The 20,313-nt window shown below is 57.8% G+C and overlaps 1 protein-coding gene across 1 annotated transcript in view; it reads right to left on the reverse strand.

Annotated features, from left to right (window-relative positions):
- The window catches only part of ANGPT4 (angiopoietin 4), a 48,865-nt gene extending 35,361 nt beyond the window's left edge, over positions 1 to 13,504 (reverse strand). The window contains exon 1 of the mRNA XM_049651010.1: positions 12,987 to 13,504. Within this exon, the coding sequence (XP_049506967.1) occupies positions 12,987 to 13,298 (312 nt within the window). The 5' untranslated portion in view covers positions 13,299 to 13,504. The remainder of the gene's footprint in view (positions 1 to 12,986) is intronic.
- Positions 13,505 to 20,313: the final 6,809 nt, after the last annotated feature.

A 20,313-nucleotide genomic window follows, 5' to 3' on the forward strand; every position in this document is an offset into this window, starting at 1 on the left:
GGGAGCCAGAGCGCTGCCTACCCGAATCCTCCCCCACACACCCACACCCCTGATCTCAGGACCACCTCATCGGCCTCTTTCTGACTTTTGGATCTCCCCACGAACGTCACCTCCCCCGGGAAGCGTTCCCTGGCCACCCCGCGGAGGGTAGACACCAAGCCCCCTGCCCTACTCCTCCCACTGTGACTGCCGGAGGTTTTGTTTTGTTTTGTTTTGTTTTGTTTTGTTTTTCCCACAGCCCTTCACCCATCTGAAACCTCCGTTTTCTCCCCAGGAGAAATGCAGGAATGCAGGGCCGCCATTCAGGAGCAGCTTAGCAAGGTAGCTCTGGGCCACCAAGTTCTCAGCCACGTCCTCCAGGCCTCGAGGCAGCGGTCCCAGGCGTGGGAGAGGTACTCAGGAAAGATTTGTTGAAACTGGGGTGTCTTCAGGAGAAACGTGCTAGAAATGACCACGACAGGGTCTCAGCACTCCTTCATCCACTCAACAGACTTGCTCAGATGTAGCCCGGCCCCCGGGGAGAGAGCAGGCTTCGCTCTTGCTCGAGCTCAGTGCCTCCGAAGGGGCATGGCCCTGAGGGCCTTACAAATGTAGCCCATTTAGTCCTTGGCTCGCTCATCATCCCCATTTTACAGATGAGGGAAAGAAGCACAGAGAAGCTGAGCCTGTTGCCCACGTCACACAGCTGGTGAGCACGACCAGCTTGGAACTCGGGCCTTCGGGCTCCCAAGACCACACCCTTCACCCTCAGTGGGCGCCTTGAGGCAGCCAGACTCCAAGATGGCCCCAAGGATCCCATCTCCTGGTCTGCATGCCACGCATAGTCTGTCCCCATAGTCTGTCCCTCGCTGGGCTGAGATCGGCCACCGTGACTGTGGCACATCGTAGAAATGTTGGAGTGTGACTCTCATGGCCACGTCATTATGTTTCGGCTCCTGCTTTGTCCCCTCTTGGCCCTCTTGCTTGACAGGAACTGGCCACCACGTCCTGAGGACCCTCGAGCAGCCCTGCAGAAGGGCCCATCGGGAAAGAAACGGAGCCCGTCACCCCTGCCGCCAGCCAGCACCTGCCTACCAGCCCTGGGAGCGGGTCGCCGAGAGGCTGATCCTTCAGCCCCAGGTGGAGCCTACAGACGACCACAGCCCCCGGCTGATATCCGAGAACAACCACGTGAGAAAACCCGAGTCAGAGCTACCTTGCTAAGCTGCTCCTGAATTCCAGACTCTCAGAAACTGAGACAGAATTGTTTGTGGCTATTAGAAGCTGCTAAATGTTCTGGGGTCATTTGTTATGCCACAGCAGATAATACTTTTGTGGGGGTTACAGAGGCCAGACCCTCTTGCTTCCAGGTCCCGCCCCCCTCCCCCAGACACACCGCATCCCTGCCACACCCTCCCCATGCCTCAGTTTCCCCACCTCTCCAACGGGGCTGACTCTGTGGCCAAGGGTTGGCCCTGCCTCCTCTGCCTGGTCCCAGCCCCCTTCCCACCCGCTCCGGGCCCACCCAGGCCCTGACCCCGCGGCTCTGAGCTGCCAGGCCCAGCCTTCCTGGCTCTTTGCCCCGCTGTTGCTCTCCTTTTGGGTCAGGGCTCAGAGAGAGCCGAGCGAGTGGGCAGGGAGCCAGGGGTGGAGCGTGTCAGGGACCAGCGGGCTGTTGTGGAGGGGTGTGCCGTTCAGCTCTCAGCTCGGCCCACGATTCCCGGCACAGGCCGGGCTTCTCCCAACCTCAGCGGCAGCCCCGAGTCTAGCGGGGGCCTCGCGCGCCGAGTCAGGCACTGGTTCGGTCACAGCTTCGCCACTCCCTTTCTGTGCCAGCGACGGGGCTTCTCTGGGCCTCGGGGGCCTCGATGGAAAAACGGGGCGCATTGGTTCCTCTTGGCACAGGGGCCAGGGGCATAAAGGAAGCGACTGCTGGAATCTGTGCTTCCCCGGGGGCTGGGATTCTTCCGTCTTGTTTACTGGCGTAGCCCCGGGGCCTAGCGCAGTGCCCGGCACATAGTAGGTGCACGTTATCTGTGGAACGTTTGTGGCTGTCTTACCCTCTGAGCCTCACCTTGTCTGAGGGTGTGTGTGTGTGTGTGTGTGTTGGTATCGGGTGGCGGGTGTCTGTCCAAGGCAAAGAAGCCACAGGAAGATGAGGGGTATGGGGAATAGAGTGGGGGGAGCTAGGCCTGCATTTTCTGTCCGAATTTGGGGTGCTTCTCGGATGTGAACCGGCTACCAGGGCCTTCGGCCTCCCAAGGCCCTGCTATCCCTTTGTAGTCGTCTGCGTCTCAGCCTTGATCTTGGAAGGTGTGTCTGCAACGGGGCCTATGTGATGAGCCCTTATTCTCCCCCCGCGTAGAGATCGAGAAGCGAATCGGGAGAAAGTGAAGAAGCGCGTTTCTCGTGACGGCACACCTTCCTGCCACCTGCGTGCCGGCCCTCTCGCAGAACAGGGCCGTGTGTCCCCGTTGCTTGGTGAATGTGTATTCAGCACCCGCGACGTGCTAGGCGCCGTTCTCGCCACTCTGCGCATGAAGGCTTTGTTGCCGCTCTCTGTGGTAGGAGCTATCACCAGCCCATTTTACAGATGAGGCACAGAGTGGTTAAGCGACTCGTCCAAGGACAGGCCGCTCGTCACGGGCAAACCCAGGCTGTCCGGGAGCAGATCGACCAGGCCACGCTTCTGCCAAGTCTCCTTGGCTGATCATTTGACACCACCCCGCCTTGCCCCCCACCCCAGCTCTACCTCGGAGAATAGAGCCAAGCGCGGTCTGGACGGAGTGCGGCCTCGCCATGCGGCACCAGGCTTTCCCGCCCGTGCGACTCTGGCGTGTAACCGCTCTTGTCTGATTTCTAGCAGTCTGGGGGAAAAGGGTGATTGTTCCCCACTTGACAACGGAGTCAACTGAGGCCTGGAGAGGCCAAGCATTGCCCAGAGCTGGTAAGGGAGGATTTGAATCCCACGGCTGAGCTCTTGCCCGCCCTCTTGCACCTTTGGTGTCTGAGGCTGACCCTGAAAACAGGGTGACGCTGATGGGGTCAAGGTCAGGCATGAAGGGCAGAAGCAGGCCCAGATGTCCACAGTAGAGCAACCGTCCCTGGGCACAGGGCAGAAAAGGGGCTACGTTGGTTCCCAGCACCCAAGATCCCTGAGAGCAGGGTGAGGCCCAGAGAGGTCTGGTAAGGCCCCTGATGAGCACTCCAGTCTCAGCCTGGCCACACTCTCCTGGCTCTCCAGGCTTCGGCCACAAGGAACGCTTCTCACTTCCTCCAAATCACCTCGTTCGTTCTCCCCCGGGGCCTTCCCACTTGCCGTTCCCTATGCCTGGAATGCTTTTCCTTTCCCTTCTTTGCCTGAGAAGGACCAGTCTACCTTTCAGAGCTCAGCTCCGTCCTTCCTCCTGGTGCCTTTCTTCCATCACGGTCAAGTCTCCTTGCCCCCCACCCCCGGTCCCCGTTATCTATCCCTAGAACAGGCGGGGACTTCCTCACAGTGCGTATCATGGTTGATCATGACACATGAGAAATCACCAGGTAGGTGTCTCTCCCGCTGCTCCTGGAGGGGAGGGATTGAGCCTCTCTCGCTCACTGCTGAATTCTCAGCCCCGCGCAGTGCCTAACACCGCAAGTTCTCAATAGACGTCAGTGGGAGGGGTGATGGGGTAAATGGAGACATGAATGTTCTCACCTGTGTGTGTGTGTGTGTGTGTGTGCATGTGTGTGCCTGCTCATAGCTGCCTGCATGCAACCCCAGAACTTAACCGTAAGGAATGCGTTAATTTTCCATGAGGTTCGTGACACACGGTGCATCCTGTTGCTACAGGGGAGGAGACACAGATGCCTTCAGCTGGGATTCAGGAACCCCGAGTTCTGACCCGACCCCTGCCACGGTTTCTGGGGTGAATGTAGTTGAGTCACTCCCTGTGCCCAGGGTCAGGGTACCCGTCTGTACAATCGGGAAGGGGCACAGAGAGGCAGTCCGTGTGGTGGTTAAGTATGGGGTCTGGACCCAGCCCCTGCCTGGGTTCGAAGCCACCTCCCTCGCTTCCTAGCCCCGTGAACTCTCTGGGCCTCAGTTTCCCCATAACAAAAGGGGATCGCAACAGTCTTCACCTTTTAGGATGTTGTGAAATCTCAGGGACCGATGTTTGTAGGACATGCATAGCAGTGCCTGGCACACAGAAAGCCCCAGCAGCACGTTCACCCCAGAAGAGAGAAGAAACCGAAACGGCACCTCCTACTTCCCCGTGAGTTGAAGCAGCACCAGATACACGCGCAGACCTTGGCGGGCGCTCGTCATTTGGGCCTCACGGCCAACCCAGGCATGAGCGTACCTCTGCCCCCAGTTTACAGAGGGAAAAGCTGAGGCTCCGGCCTTTCCCGCCTTTGCAGAGCTACAAACCTCACAGCTATAGGATTGGGTGAACAGAAGCAAACCGCAGAAAAATGAAGATAGCATTTCATATAGGAAACCAATATTATGCATTGGTTGGGGAGGGATAGACACGGGGTAAAAGGCTACCAACACCGAACTCACGGTAGCTGTCTCTCCTGGGGGAAGGAAACAGGAGAGGGGCAGGAGCTAAACGGTCTCTTCAGCTGGGTTGTGGGAACAAGGAATTTTATTAGATTTGTTTCTATCTTGGGGCACCTGGGTGGCTCAGTCGGTTAAGCGGCCGACTTCAGCTCAGGTCACGATCTCACGATCCGTGAGTTCGAGCCCCGCGTCGGGCTCTGGGCTGATGGCTCAGACCCTGGAGTCTGCTTCCGATTCTGTGTCTCCCTCTCTCTCTGCCCCTCCCCCATTCATGCTCTGTCTCTCTCTGTCTCAAAAATAAATAAAAATTAAAAAAAAAAAAAAAGATTTGTTTCTATCTTTTCATACTTCCAAACCATTTCAGTAAAATTTTAAAACGCACAGAACAGGGGCGCCTGGGTGGCTCGGTCAGTTACGCGTCCGACTCTTGGATTCCGCTCAGGTCACGATCTCGAGGTTCATGGGTTCGGGCCCTGCATCGGACGCCGCACTGACAGTGTGGAGCCTGCTTGGGATTCTCTCTCTCTCCCTCCCTCTCTCCGTCTGCCCCTCCCCCTGCTCCCGCTCCCGCTTGTGCCTGCACTTCCTCACTCCTTCTCTGAAAACAGATAAATAAACTAAAGAAAGGAAGGCAAAATTTAAAAAAAATAAAATAAAATGCATAGAACGAATTGCAAGGAAGTTAACTGGGAGATGACCAGGGAACTGGGAAGACCAGTGATTTCTTTTCCCCCTCCGTGTCTTCACGCACTTCCCCAATTCCCAGCGTTTGCACCAAACGTCGGGAAAGCCCCAAGAGTGATGGACTGGAGACGGGAATGAAGGGTCACGAGGCTCTGCTGGCTTAAGCTTCGGAAACTCTGCTCCTCTGTAGGGGAGGAGAGGGGAAGGGAGGGGAGCCTCCTCCAGGGTCTGTGGGCACCCCCTCGCCCACCACGTCACTGCATACGTTTTGCCCTATTTTGTCCTCATCCGAGGTCGTTGTTCCCATGATCCCTATTTTGCAGATGAGGACACTGAGGCCGGGGCAGGAGCCAAAGGGACTTTGCTGAGCTCACACGAGGCAAGGTGTGGAGAAGCCGCTGTCGAATTCCCGGGCTGCCACCACGGCGGATTCCCTTGCTGGGCCACGCGTCCCAAGTATGCCATCCCTCCCTGACACTCAGCCGGACGCTGTGCCCCGCCCTACGCGCACTAACTCGTCGAATCACCCTAACCTGCAAAGCGGCTTCTATCCCTTTCCTCGCCTCTCAGATAAGAAAACCGAAGCACAGAGCGGCCCAGCGATTGAGGCCACACAGCCCACAAGCAGCGGAGCCGCTGGGAGTTGAGTCGGGTGGGCTCCACGGCCGATGCTCTCCCTCTGTGGGATTCACCCCAGGCTCTGGCCAAGGGCGGGGGGGCGGGGGGACATAATGATGAGGACACTCAAGTGGGGGCTCTGGGTCCCCTCAACTTTTCAAGAGCTGCCCATGCTGGTGGAAGAGCCTTCAAGAAGGCTCATTGGCTAAAGGCCCCGTGGGGGAAGGGAAAAATCCAGCATCCGTGAGTTTCCCTTTCGCTGGCCAGCGTTCTGTCTGTTCTGCAGGTCCCGGCTGGGTCTCCAGGGACCAGGCCACAAGGGACATGTCTTGCTTATTAGCCAGGAGACTGGCCTCAGGGCTGAGAGCATGGGTTCTGGCAGCAGCCAGCCTGAGAGTAAACCTCACCTCACCCTTTCTGGCCATGAGACCTATCTTTCTTTTATCCTACACGCTCTCTAGGAGGCAGCGAGTGTTTTGAGTTCCGCTTTACAGAGGAACCAGTTGACGCAGGTGGCTTCCCCAGCTGGTCAGTGGCACCGCTGGGACGTGACCCCCCCCCCCCCCGACTCTGGGTCCATTCCAGAAATTTCAGAGCTGACTCTGAGGTTAAGCAAACGCTCTGAGGCCAGAGTCTGGGTGGAGGTGCAGACTTAGGGGGCAGGCCTGGGGTCTGTTTTCTCACATTTCCTGCCCTAGGAGACAAGGAGGAGAGGGTCTGGGTACATCCCAGCCCAGCTGAGCTGTGGGGCCTAGGAAGAAAGAGCCAGAAACTCAGGGCCCTGCCCCCATGGGCTGGCCTGGTCGAGGTGCTTGAAAAAATAAACCTGTCCCTCTGGGGGATGCCTCTTGCGGGGCTGCTGGCCCTGGGGCTCCCTGGGTCATCCCTAGGTCAAGGGCATCTGTGCCGGCCATTTCTAGGCTCCTTTCTTGGGAAAATAACCCCATTGCTCTAAGAAGCATATGCTCTTCTCCCCACCCAACCCCCTCAGCCCCAAACTGCTTAGAAAGCAGCCAGCGGTGAGGTTAGGAAATCAAACCCCAAGACGTTCTGTTCGGCAACTGAGATTCATGTCTTGTTTGGATAGCCGAAGGCTGAAAATGCCAAGAATTTACGGGCAGCCTGGGGGGGCTGGGGCAGCTGGGAGTCCCAGGCCAGTTTGGGAGGGTCCCGGGCTGGGCCAGGACCCCACGCTGCGCTCTGCTGGATGCGCTGTTGACCCGCATCCAACCGCTGGGCTGAGGGCTTGAGTTGTTCTGAGGTCTGGCGTCAGGGGCCTGGAGCGAGCAGCAGAGGCCGGGGGCAGGGCCAGGTTGAGAGGATCCTATCCGGCCCCTCACCCCTGCTGGCTTGGCTTTGGGTGCAGAAAGGGAAGAGAGAGGGGGTCCCGGCTGAGAACCCCGGCTGGGGGGGTGGGCCCTGGGCATCTGGCTTGTGTGTCCTGAGTCGTCTGGGGTGGACAGAGTGTTGTGGACACCCAGGGAGGTAGATATGGGAGGGTTAGCCGGCCCGGGGCTGGGGCGGGGGGCGGGGGGGGGGGTTGGGGACAGACAGGGAGAGACCTCAGGGACATGCCGCCAGACATGAGAGAGAGTCACAGAGCGGCAGAGGGACACAGAGATAGAAAGGGGGAGGCAGAGACACATGAGGAGATGGGCAGAGACGGCCGACTGTCACTGGTACAGGAAGGAGAGTGGAGGTCCCCACGTTTCTGGGGTTTGAAGCTGGGCTGCCCTCAGGTGCTGGGGGTGGGTCGGGGAGCCTGCGTCCTTGCCTGTGGCCCCAGGGTTTCCTACTCTCCTCATCTGTAGAATGGGTCCTGCGTGGGAGACAGCAGAGTAGGGCACCTCCTGGCGGGGACCGGGGCCACTGCTCAAGGGGTGACAGCAGCCCAGAGTGACCTTTCGCTGGGCAACTGCTGGGGGCAGACGCTTGCCCGGTCCTGCCGCTCTGAAGCCCACGTCAGACTCTCTCATCACACAGACGAGGCCCTGAGCGCATCACACACACCGGGTCACACAGGCCACACGACTCACCACTGTGCTGCACGGCCTGCTGGGGAGCCTGCCCCCCTGCTGGCTCTGTCCGCCTGTCCGCCCCCTCGACAGTCCTGGCTGCAGCTTTCCACCCAGATGAGGGGGTGGGGCAGAGCCAGGAGCGGCCCACAGATAGCAGACTCCAGACGTGAGTCATTAGTGCAGAGGCTTTCCAGGGGGAGGGGGGAGGAGGGGAGGGGAGAGAGGTGGAGGAAGGGGGGAAGAGTAGAAAGAAGGAGAGGGGTGGGGTAAGGGGGGGTGGAGAAGCGAGGAAGGGGGAGAGGGAGCAGACCTTCCCACAAACACCCGCCCCCCCCCCCCACCACCCCCTGTGCTCTGAGTTTAGAAGGACACGGGCCAGCTGGCCAGCTCCATGCTGGGAGAAGACAACTGGGTGTCTGGGATTCGGGAATCCTTGCCTCCCTCACTTCCTTGACACCCTCCAGAGTCAGGAGAAAGGACCTGGAGCTTGGAGGGCCTGGGCTGGCTGTCACGGCTGGGTGACTCTGGCAGGTCCCTTCCCCTCCCTGGCCTGTGTCTTCTCCTGTGCACTGGGGGGACAGGGGCAGGAGTCAGGGGCATGGGCTGAGCAGGGGCTGGCCGCTGGCCGCTTGCAGCAAAGAAGGTCTCCTCTGCGGCCACCCCGATGATGGGAATCTGGCCGAGAGCTCGGTCTGGGGAAGCCGGTCATCTCTGCTCATCCCCAGGAATCCCTAATGGTGGTAGTGGTAATTAGTGATGCTTCTAGATCAGAGTGTTTTGAGACTCGTTTTTTTTTTTTTTTTTTTTCCTCTCCTGGGATGTTACCGCAGAAGCCAAGAAGAGGCCTTTGAGTTTCAAAGACTCTGAGATACTCCCAGCCCAAGGGGCATGAAGGGGGCATTCAACCCAAGGAGCCCTTACCCAGGGGAGGGCAGAGCAGATACCTGCTTGGACCCCAGCAGAGACCAGGCAGGACTGGGGGCCCCCTGGGGCCCACCAGCATGGACAAGTGACGTTCCTAGCCTCAAGGCTATCGGACGGGGACCATTGGACTGACTCGTCCCCAAGTGCGCTGCCCTCACCCAGCAGTGCGGGGCTCACACTGGAGATACGGCTGAGTTAAATAAAAGCCCATCGGTCCACTGCATCCCGGCGCAGGTAGGCTACCCCGTGTCCTCACGAAACACCTGCTCTAGTCGGGCAGCAGGCTGAGAGCGGTGTGGGAGCGGTCGCCGTGGTCATCCCAGCCATCCCCCGACACGTTCCCATTTTGCAGATAGGGAAACTGAGGCTTGCTCATCCACAGCCATGTGGCAAGTAAATGCCAGACCGGGATGTGAACTCAGGTCAGCCTGCCTCCTGAAACAGAGCTCTTTGCCCCATGGCGCCCCATGGACGTCTGGAGAGGGCATTGTGCCACAGGTGGAAGAGGTGGGCTGGGTGCCCTTCTGATCTGAAAGTCACCAGTTTAAATTCTTCCTTTGGCTCAGCCAGTGATGCCTGAGCACCAGGCACCCGGGGGAGTCAAAGATGGATGGGAGGGTGAGGCTTGGGGTAGAGAAGCCAGAGGGAGGTGATGGGGTCGCACGAGGTAGGGAGGCAGCTGGGGAGACAGGAGGATACACCACGGGGAGAGAAGCGGAGGCCATAGGATGGACGGGTCCTTCTGCCTAGGGGCCGGTGGGCATGAAGGATACCCCGGGGCCACAGGAGGCCTTAAACAGAGACAGGTGGGCAGGGAGGGAAGAGCTGAGTGTCAGGCAGCTTCAGGATTGAGGCACCATGGGCTCTCGGAGGGGAGACATCTGCAGGGTCCGGGTCACAGATTTGGGGCTCAGGAACCCATCAGATGCCGGTTTGGCATCATCATGGGGCAGGTGGGAAAGGGTGCTGCAGGAGCCCTGGGGGCAGTGCCATGAAGGGTGAGTGGAAAGGAGGAGCAGGGACAGAGTCCTGGGAGACACTGGCATTTCAGGGTGGGGGAGGGCCCGAGCGACTGGAGGGACTCACGGACGGTCACGCACCCATATGTTCATTCATTCCGCAGCCGTGTTTGGAACACCTACCCTGTGCCAGGCACTGTTCTGGGCTCCGGGAACTCAGTAGTGAACAAAGAATATGTGATCCTTCCCTCCTGGAGGGCACAGACCAACAGAAATGCTCTAAGAATGGGTAGTGATAAGTGCTAAGAGAGAAAACCAAATCCAGGTTGAGGGGATACAGAGTGACAGAGGGTTATTTTAAATGGAGTGGACAGGGAGGGCCTCTCTAAAGAGGTGACATTTAAGGAGAGACCTGAGGGAGGTTGGGTGAGCCATGTAGGCATCTGGGAGAGGAGTGTTCCAGGGACTAAGGATTTTCTTTTTATTCCAAAGAGATGGGAGTCCCAGGATGGTTTTAAGCAGAGGAGGGACAGGATCTAACTTAGGACCCCTCTGTCTGCTGAATGAATGAACTGTGGGGGCCAGGGTGGAAACAGAGAGCCCAGGGTGGCTGCCATGATGACCGCCCAGGTAGGAGATGGAGGTGGTCCAGAGTGGGGCAAGGTAGGGGAAGGGGTAAGGAGGTAGGTCAGATCAGGCATGTTTGGTGGATGAGGGCTTGCTGATGGAGACAGTTTCTGGAAGGATGGTGGTGGTCAGCAACATTGAATTTGTCAGGAGATCAAGTATGATGAAGACCGAGCCATGGCCATTGGATGCGGGAGGTGACATTTGGGGGAAGGAGTAAGTGGGATGTGAGGAAGTGGAGGCAGACTGTGTGGACTTCTGAGACCCAGGCCAGAAGTCAGATAGTATAGGTTGGATAAGAGGCTTGTTTGCTCTATTCTTCCTTCTCTCTCTCTCTCTCTCTCTCTCTTTTTTTACCATGGAAGATACTTATATGGGACTAAACACTGAAGGGGGAAGAATCAGCAGAGGAGGAGTACAGAAGGGGACAGCTGTCTTGGGGAGGTTCAGGGGCTGCAGGGGGATGGGATCTACATCCTAGAAAGGAAAAGAGACCTTGGCCCATAGAGGAACCCCTACCCTCTGAGCTGGAGAAAGGCTCTGGGGACTGGTGGATGTACGGGTGAATCTGCAGGTGTGGGGCAGGCAGCTGAAGAGTGGCTCTCCCTTTGTCCTCATTTCTCATTGAAGCAGGAGGTCATTGGTCTGGTGGGAGGGTGGGGGACAATAAAAATGGAGGCTTGAGGAGGAGGTGAGGTTTGAAATGGCCCTCGTGGAACCAGAAACACACAGATTTCAGAGCAGCACGGAGCCCCCACTGGGTTGGCTCCAGTGCGTGAGGCCAAGAACTCCCTCGGGAGGGATCTAGGGGTGAGATGTGGCAAGCCGACAGGGCAGGCGAGAGGGAGGGCAAGTGGGCAAGGGACAAGGAGAAGATGGTGAGTTGGGGGCTGAGGAGCTAGATGGTTAGGGCAAGAATAAGACAGGAGGTTAAGTGTGGGTGCACACGAGTGTATATGTGAGTATGCACAAAGCAGTTTGGTTGGATACGTGTAGGGTAGTCTCTCCACCTTGGGGATGGATAAACCCAGGGTGTGCTCAAGGCAATCCTTCGGAAAGCAGGGGAAACTATCAGAACTTCAACGAACGTGATTTCGTACATCATCTTTTTGAAAATGGAAGGTTCCATTTCCTTTTGTTTTACGCCCTGGACGTATATTAATATGGGTACATGCGCAAAAATATTAAGTAAATATGCACGTATCGGGGGAGTGGACATTGTTTGCTGCTTGGGCACATGCTTTGAACAATTTAGACACCAAGGAGTAAGAAAGCACTGATGCTTGGAGAGGCACCGTGTACTGTTGAATCCGTTTGAAGGCTCTAGGAAGCAGTCTACCTCCTTCCACCCCGTGCCACTGCTCAGACCGTCTTCTGCCCCTGCGGCCCGGGGCTCATTCTCTCCCTTCCTTGCCGCCACTTAGAGGCTCCTGCCAACCTGATCTTGGAACCCACGGGACGCCTTTCCCGCCCCCATGCCTGTGCAGGGCCAAACCTGCCTCATTCGTCTCTGTACTCGGTGCCTTGTTGAAGGCTTGGCACACGGCGGGTGCTGAGTGTCGACTGAAAGCACAAAGGCAGAAGGCCCTAGAGTGGCCCTGACCTCGGGCCAAAACAGCGAGGGGTGTCCTCAGCTCCTCACGCTCTGCCACCCAGCACCCAATCCATCAGCAGGACCGATGTTCCTCCGTCAGAATAAATCCTCATCTTCCCGGCCCGGTCCTGCTCCAGGCCCCTCTTGCCTCTTGCCCGGTGGCTAAGCAGCCTTCTCCTCCCGATGCACCCTGCCCCCTGCCCCCTACAGTGTATTTTGTTCAAAGCAAATCAGGGGTGTCTCCCCTGCTCAAAGCCATGCACTTGGCTCTGATGCTCAGAGCAAGAGAGGGCCAGAGTCCCCCGCCGTGGCTCCCAAGGCCCGACACGACCTGCCTCCCCTCCCCTCTCAGATCTCCTGGTGCACCCCTTTCTCCCGTCCTTCTCTGCTCCAGCAGCACTGGTCCCCCCGGTTCCCCAGGCACCCTGACAGCGTTCCCACCTCACAGCCTTTGCTGCTCCCTTTGTAGCAAACGCCCTCCCCGCAGGTACCTGCATGGGCTGCTCCCTTACCTTACTTTGCTTTCTGGGTTCAAACGCCACCCCCTCCGAGAAGCCCTCTCGAATTACCTGACCTCAAATAGCCACCCCACCACTGCTTGCCGTCTTCCCTCCTTCATTTTCCTTCACCGTCTCACATAGCAGATTTTTATTGCACATCTCTTTCTGGCCTCTTTCCCCCACCAGTCCAGCAGGGGACGTATTGTTCTGTTTACTGTTACATGCCTCGCACCCAGGATGCGCCAGGCCTGTGATCGGAGCTCCGTGGATTTCTATTGGATGAGCGAATGAATGGCTGTGAGGGAGCCAGGTTTCCAGCTCTGACCCTGCCTAGCCTTGCTGTGCGGCACCAGGGCCATCCCTGCCCCTCTCTGTTCCTCACTACCCCAATCTGTACACTTCAGAGACAAGGGCTGCCTGGGCCTGGCCTTTGTGCCGGGGAAGGCCTCCGGGGAGGACGCTCCCCCCCCCCCCCCCCCCCCGTCCGTGGGGACAGGCCCCCGTGCCGCCCACCGCCCCCTGGGTAGGCCCCGCCCTTACCTTCTGCAGCCACTGTGTGTTGTTCTCCAGCACCTTCTCCAGCTGTCGCACTCGCTGGGCCGGCCAGTCCCCTAGGTTCAGTGCAGCGGCAGCGGGCGAGTCCCTCTGGAGGCTGTTGGAGCCCCCGAAGGCCTCGGGTTCGGGTGGGCAGGGTTCAGGCTCGGGCAGCACGAAGGTGTAGCTGCACTGGCCGTGCTGGACGCGGTGCGTCCGGCGGCGCCCGGCCGCCTCCTGCCCCCTCCGCTGGGCCGCAGTCACGGCGGCCGCGGCGAGGAGGAGGCCGCCCAGCAGCATGGCTGGCTGGGGTAGCATCCGGAGATGCGGCGATGGTGAGGGGTGTCAGGTCAGGGCCCCCCCACCCCGGCGCTCCCCCCCGGCTCCGGGCCCGGGATGCCTGCCCACAGAGCCTCCGCAGCTGCAAACCCCTGTTTTGGCCGAGCTCTGTCCAGGACAGCTATTTATACTTGCTCCAAATACCACGGCTGCTTCCTCCCACCGCCTCTGCTCCCCGCCCCCGCAGACACCCCCTAACCCTTTCCCTTCCTTCCTCCTCACTCCTGCCCGAGGCTGCCCGGTCCCCGTGCACCGGGCCTGCTCTCCCCGCTTGGCCTCGCCTCTGAGTTATCTACTATCCAGGGGAGGCCTGGCCTCCCTGTGAGAAAGAAAACAACACACACACACACACACACACACACACACGCACGCACACACGCACAGACACAAACACCAAACCCCCAAAGCTGCCTGCTTCGGAAAACCAAAGCCGAGTGAACCCTCTCTTCCTGTCTCTGTCTGTCTCTCTGTCTCTCTCCAACCTCCCCCCCCCCCCGCCCGCCCCCAAGGCTGGGATCTCAAGTTTCAGCTCCCCTTCCCCTTCCCTCTCCCCCTCTACCTTCCCCCCCCCCAACACACACACTCCGATTCCATGTTAGTGCTTGGAACATGAGCAAAGTGACCCCCGGAGAGAGCAAAAGGAGGGGCGCAGAGGGGTGAGGCTTGGAAGGAGGCAGAGAGTCCAATCTGTTTCTAGAGAAAGAGAAAATCCTTGCGAGGCCAGGGAAGTGGGCGCTCCCAGCAGGGAGCTGGCTCCCTTCCTCCCTTCTCCCGTGGGGCCTGGGGGATGTTGTGCCCTGGGGTGGCCCTGCTCAGCAGATGTGACAGCAATGAGGGGTTGTCCTGTCCCGGGGCACACTGTTCTAGGACTGCCTCTGGCTGGAGGGGGGGAAATGGATTGCTTGGAGAATAGCTTCTGGTGAAGAAGTGTCTCTCCTAGCCCTGGGGTCAGAGGTGGCTGGCTTCCCCGCCCCGGCTCCTGGGTGGCCGGCTGACGATGTTATGCATCCACATCCTGCCCCAGCGGGGTAGACCCCATCTCTTGCACGATGAATGTATGTGAGTCCTCAGCCTGGAAACTGAGGACCTTCTGATTCGCTTGTTTACCTGTTTCCTGGTTTAAATCCTGGCTAGACCAGCTGCGTGACTTTGGGCGAGTCGCTTAACCTCTCTGTGCTTCTGTTTCCTCTTGGCGAACTGAGGAAAATAACACCACCCACTTCACAGAGTGTGAAAATTAAGTGAGTTTGAGCAGGGATGGCGGAGGGTGAGTGCTACATAAATACTTCCTATTGCTGTTATCAGCGTCATAGTTACTGTGTACTTCCCCTCCCCCGACCCACTAGCATGTACCGCCCACGAGAGCAGGACAGGACTTGTTTTGTGGGGACGTGGCGGGGGTGGGGGGGTGAGGGGGGCAAGAGGTACCCAACAGTGTCTGCATTTCTCTCCAGGGCACCGCCTTCCGCCTTTCTCTGCTGCTTTTCCCAGAGTGGACCCCCCCCCCCCACCAGCTGTTTGCTATTGTTTTTTCCCCTTTGTTTTCCCAAATCCTAGGGAGTTTTGAATGGGGCAGGCTGCTTGGGGGCAGGGGGAACCAGGAGCGCATCCGGGGGACTGAGGACATTAAACCAGGTGTGTGGGGCTTTGGCAGGAAAAGGAAAGGCCGCTGGTTATCAGCCACCAGCATTCACTGAACTTCCTGCGTGCTCCAGACCCTGCTTGCCCACCTCTGCCTCAGTTGTCTCGGCTGTAAATGGGGTCATACCACCCCCGACCTTGCGAGGAAGACGCATGTCAATGCCGGCCACGGGTTTATCCTGGCGTCTGGCACCGATGAGCCCAGAGTGCAGGGCGACTGTCTTGTGTTGGTGGAGCCCCGCAGTGCGAGCCCAAGGAGGCCGGTGCCGCGATCGTCCCCATTTTACAGAGCAGGAGAGTGGTTTGCCCGAAGTCACACAGCGTGGAGATGCGTGGCCTGGAGCTGGGGCAGGAGGGCAGGCTCGTGCATTTAATCTTCCTGATGGAGAGAATGAATGACTGCATGAGATGTAATTTTCTTCCCATTGTCCCGTTATTACGCTCATGGATCTCTGTACAGAAGAGGAAACAGGATTACCTGTTTGCTGGAGAAATGTGGGTAGGATCAAAGGAAGAGTCTGGAAAGCTTGGGAGATGGCCCTGGCAGCCTCTGCACCTTCATTTCAGTGCTTCCTTCTCACCTCGGGGCCTTTGCACATGCTGCTGTCTCTGTCCAGAGCGCTTCGGTCCACCCACCCTCACCCCCACCTTTCAGCAGTGTTCCAGTTACTGTGGCCGTCAACCAATTACACCAACACTCAGTGGCTTAAAACAAAAATAACCATTGGGGGGGGGTGCCTGGGTGGCTCAGTCGGTTAAGCGACTGACTTTTCGGCTTAAGTCATGATCTCGCAGTTTGTGAGTTCGAGCCCCGCGTCGGGCTCTGTGCTGACAGCTCGGAGCCTGGAGCCTGCTTCAGAGTCTGTGTCTCCCCCTCTCTCTACCCCTCCCCTGCTCATGCTCTGTGTCCCTCTGTCTCTCAATAATAAATAAACATAAAAAAAAACATTTATTACCTCTCAGGGTTTCTATGGGTCAGGAATTCAGGACCAGCTCAGCTGGGCCATCTGCTTGGGTCTCTCATGACGTTGCAGTTGGCTGGTGGCCGAGTTAGGGTCATCCCAAAGGCTTCTAACATGTTCTGTCAGCACCTGGGCATGCCTCCTCTCCCCCACCCCTCCAGCTCCCTCATGGTCCAGCAGAGTGGCTTCAGGCAGCCAGGCTTTTACACAGCCACTCAGGGCTACAAAGGCGCTTGTCCCCAGAGGGCCAGGTGGAAGTCACATTGCACTACAAGACCTAGGCTTGGGTAAGTCATTGAGCGGAGCTTCTGGCGTATTCTATTGGTCAGTGTCTGTCCAGTTCAAGGCAGGGAACATAGACCACACCCTTCGACGGAGGTCACTGTCCCAAGAAGAGCACACAGGACGGGAGGTGCATTGATGTAGCCACGGCTGGGAAATGCTACAGCCAAGGGGACTGCCACACGCTCCCCACCCCGGCCCCTGAGCTCCCTTTCACAGTCCCACCCTTTGTCTTAGCCCTTCTCAAGGTGCTAAGCGGTTAATTACTTGCGTCACCAACCACTCATCTCTCTCTGTTCGCCCCCAGTGTTTGTTGCGTAGTATGTTCTTAGGAAATATCTGCCGAATGAAGGAACAGGGTGAGTGAATGAACGAAGGCAGTGCTTGGGCCAGGTTCTCCGGGTCCGGCCGATGTGGAGCAGGAGGCTGGGACGCTGGGGAGCCTCCTCGGGGCTGCGCTGACACAGCAAGCCCGGCTGACACGGACACGGGGGCAGGTGGCTGACCGCTTTGGGCTGCAGATTCCTCCTCGCGGTGAGAGTGTGCAGTGGACCCTACCCGCATCTCCCGGAGATCTCGCAGAGGTGAGCTCCAGGGAAGGCTTACACACTTCCAGGCTGCTGAGGATCTTTCTTTTTTTTTTTTTTTAACGTTTATTTATTTTTGAGACAGAGAGACAGAGCATGAACGGGGGAGGGTCAGAGAGAGGGAGACACAGAATCCGAAACAGGCTCCAGGCTCTGAGCTGTGAGCACAGAGCCTGACGTGGGGCTCGAACTCACGGACCACGAGATCATGACCTGAGCCGAAGTGGGCCGCTTAACCGACTGAGCCACCCAGGCGCCCCTGCTGAGGATCTTTCAACACAGGTGCCCAAGGCCGGTGTCTGAGGGAGGTTGGACACAAATCTAGCCTGGAGGCCGAGGGTTTACAAAAGGAATCTCCAGCCCTCAGGAAAATGGGAGCCAGCCATCCCCGGGAGAAGCAGCTGGTGCCAGCGTGGCCCCCACCTCACCTGTGAGCGCCAGACCCAGAGCCATCCGCCTTCTGGACTTGGACCTCAAGGCCGCAAACAGAACTCCCCATTTTCTATTCCCCCCCACGGTGCCCCAGACGGACTTCTGGACTCTTCGGTCACTGGTAACCACCCAACCTTCGCCAGGCACCCGGGACGGAAACCCGGGAGCAGGGCTGGCTTCGTGGGCGTGTGACCCCAGCGGTCACACAGGGCCCACGCTTGGAAGGGTAATGTTCTGTGTAATGTTCTGCTGTCACTGTCTGGAGATTCTTAGGAAATTCTGAACGAAGGATCTGGCACTTTCGTTCTGCGCTGGACCCCTCAAACTAGGTAGCCAGTCTTGCCGGGGGGACAGGAGCCTCCTGTAACCCCTGCCCCACCGCACCCCCTCTCTTCCCCCCCAACCACACTTGCTCTTCCGGGGTGATCCTGTAACTCTCTCTCCCCCTGCCCCCTCTTCGCTATTCTGGACATTCCAGAGCTAGCCTGTCTCGGTTGGAATGTTGGCTTTCTCGCCTCCAAACGTGTGCTCAATCTGCCTGTCGCTCAGTTTCTGCTTCCGTCAAATGCGGTGGATGCTAGTAATTACCCGATAGGGTTGTTAAAAGGATGAAAAAGCTGATCCCCGCAAAAGACTTAACACAGAGCCTGGCACATGCTAAGTGCTCCATCCATGGCAGCCCAATAATGTCATCATGTCCCCGCCATCACTCTCCAGGTTGCCTCTGCTTGGACAACCCTTTCCACCTTTAGTCGCTGGTTTTCCTTCTGCCTGTCTTTTGGGTCTTACCTCAGGCTTCACCACCTCCTCCGGGAAGCCTTCCTTCATGGCCTCCCTACGTCAGTAGGAATAGGCCCTCTACCTCTGGGATCCCCATGCTCCTTGCCTGTGTGTCCCCCGTCAAAGCGTCACCCTGCATTATGAAGGCTTGTTTGCAGACTTTTGTCCCCCTCTAGTCTGAAAACCCTTTCAGGTCACTGACCACCTTTCCATTTCTGTGTCTGTTGCCTGGCCTAGGGTCAGGTTCATAGTGGGTTCTCACGAGCATTTGTTGAATGAATAGTCACCACTCTAGGGTGGGGGCTGGAGCTGGAGTCCCAAAGTGGAGGCTAAGGAAGTCACCCTTTCCAGGGCAGGGCCAACAGGAAGTTTCTGTCTCAGGTATGTCTATTTGGGTCTTTTCTCCAAATATGTGCAACAACCACCCCCTCTCCCCAGTTTATTTTCCCTCTGCTAGCCTGTCGTCATCATGGAGCCAGAGCATGGAGAAAGTACTTCAACCCACCTGGAGAATTTGGCTTTTGCTCAAATGGCTTAGGCAAAAAGAGAACTTGTTGGCCGACGTAACTGAAAAGCACAGGGGTTTCTAGCTTCAGGCATAGCTGGATCCAGATGCTCAGATGTTATTAGGAATCCTCCTTTTTTCTTCTTCCTCAGCTCTAGGCCCTTGTTTTCCTGTTGGCTTAATCCTCTGACAGTTCCCACCACCTTTACCCCCGTCAGTGGTGGCAACAGTTCCAGTCTCTCAACTTAGCAACCCCTCTGCCCTGAGGCAGAATGCCCCTTTCCTGATAGCTCTTGGGAAAGTTCTGGCTTAGGTCACACAGACATTCCTGAACCAAATACTGTAGCCAGAGGGTTGAGATGCTCTGGTTGGTCAGGCTGGGCCATGTGCCCAGCCCTGGTGCCCTTGGGTGGGGTCAACCTCATGGGACCGAAAGGAATTGAGGGAGGGGTAGGGTGCTTCTCAAGGGACTCTGGGGTAGAGGGACTAGAAGGAGGTGGGTGCTGGCCACTCACCGAGTGAACTGGTTTCCTCTGCCGCCACAGCCCCCCCCCCGGGGGGGGGGGCAGTGGAGCCTTGGCATAACCGGGGACACCATGCGTCCTTACCTCCCATTTAGTTTGTGAGAAAACACACCCAGAGGGGGAGGCAACTTGCCCCAAGTCGAGCCCTGGAATCTTTTCCTGGAAGCACTGATCTTCCTGCTCCTGGGAACAAAGACAGGGGGAACGAGATCATTCCTAGAGAATCACGTGCTGAATTGGGGCTCCCCGAGTGCTTGGATCCGAAGAAGATGAAGCCACCAGCCTGAGTCTCCCACTCTGGGCCTCATCCCCACAACCCAGCTCTTTCCCAGCCCCCTTCCTTTTCTGCTCCCTGCATGTCAACGCCCAGGGTGATAACCGAGGGTGGCAAGCGGGGCAGCCTGGGGGCGCCCCCGAAGCCTCCTGCACTGTGCTGTGCACAGCCCCGAGGACATCACCTGGGCGCCTCGTGGGGGCCACTATGGCAGTGCGGCAAGTCCTGGAAGGGGGCTCGGGGGCTGCTGGCTACCTCGGGGGCGGCCTGTCAGCGTCCCCAGGGGTTGAGGGGCGAATCTCGTGCAGCAAGAATCGCGGTGTCTCTGTGAGACTTTCCACTCAAGACAATGGTCTGTTTGTCACCTGCTTCCTGCCTCCGCTTTCTGCCACCCCGGACCCAGAACCACAACACAGCTGATGAATCGGAAGGGACCTGAGGCTGGGTTTTGAGGTCACTCCTGTGACCCAGGCCTATCAGTTACGAGCCCCTCACTCCTGGCACTGGATCTTGATTCTCCTTTCGGTTGAGAGACTCCATTTCCCCATCTTTGAAAAGGGAGAACAGTCCCTCCTTAGCAAGGTGGGGGTGTTTTGGGGGCGGGGCCGAGGCTGTGTTCCAGTTACCAGCAGTTTCTAAACCACGCAGCTAACGCTTGCGGTTTTAAACAATGGCAGTGCGATTTTATTCACATATGTACATTTTTTTAGAGTGACTTAATTTTGAGAGAGAGAGAGAGAGAGAGAGTGTGTGTGTGTGTGTGTGTGTGTGAGCAGGGGAGGGGCAGAGCGAGAGAGAGGGAGAGAGAGAGAATCCCAAGCAGGCTCTGTCTGTAGTGTCGTCGCAGAGCCTGAGGCGGAGCTCAATCCCGCAAACCGCGAGATCATGACCTTGAGCCCAAATCAAGAGTCAGATGCTTAACCGGACGAGTCACCCAGGCGCCGCTCATATATGTACAATTTTGGCCGGCTTGTATGTACATATACATATGTACATATGAGGCGCCC

This window comes from Panthera uncia, assembly GCF_023721935.1.
Source record: "Panthera uncia isolate 11264 chromosome A3 unlocalized genomic scaffold, Puncia_PCG_1.0 HiC_scaffold_11, whole genome shotgun sequence".
Classification (NCBI taxonomy): Eukaryota; Metazoa; Chordata; class Mammalia; order Carnivora; family Felidae; genus Panthera; species Panthera uncia.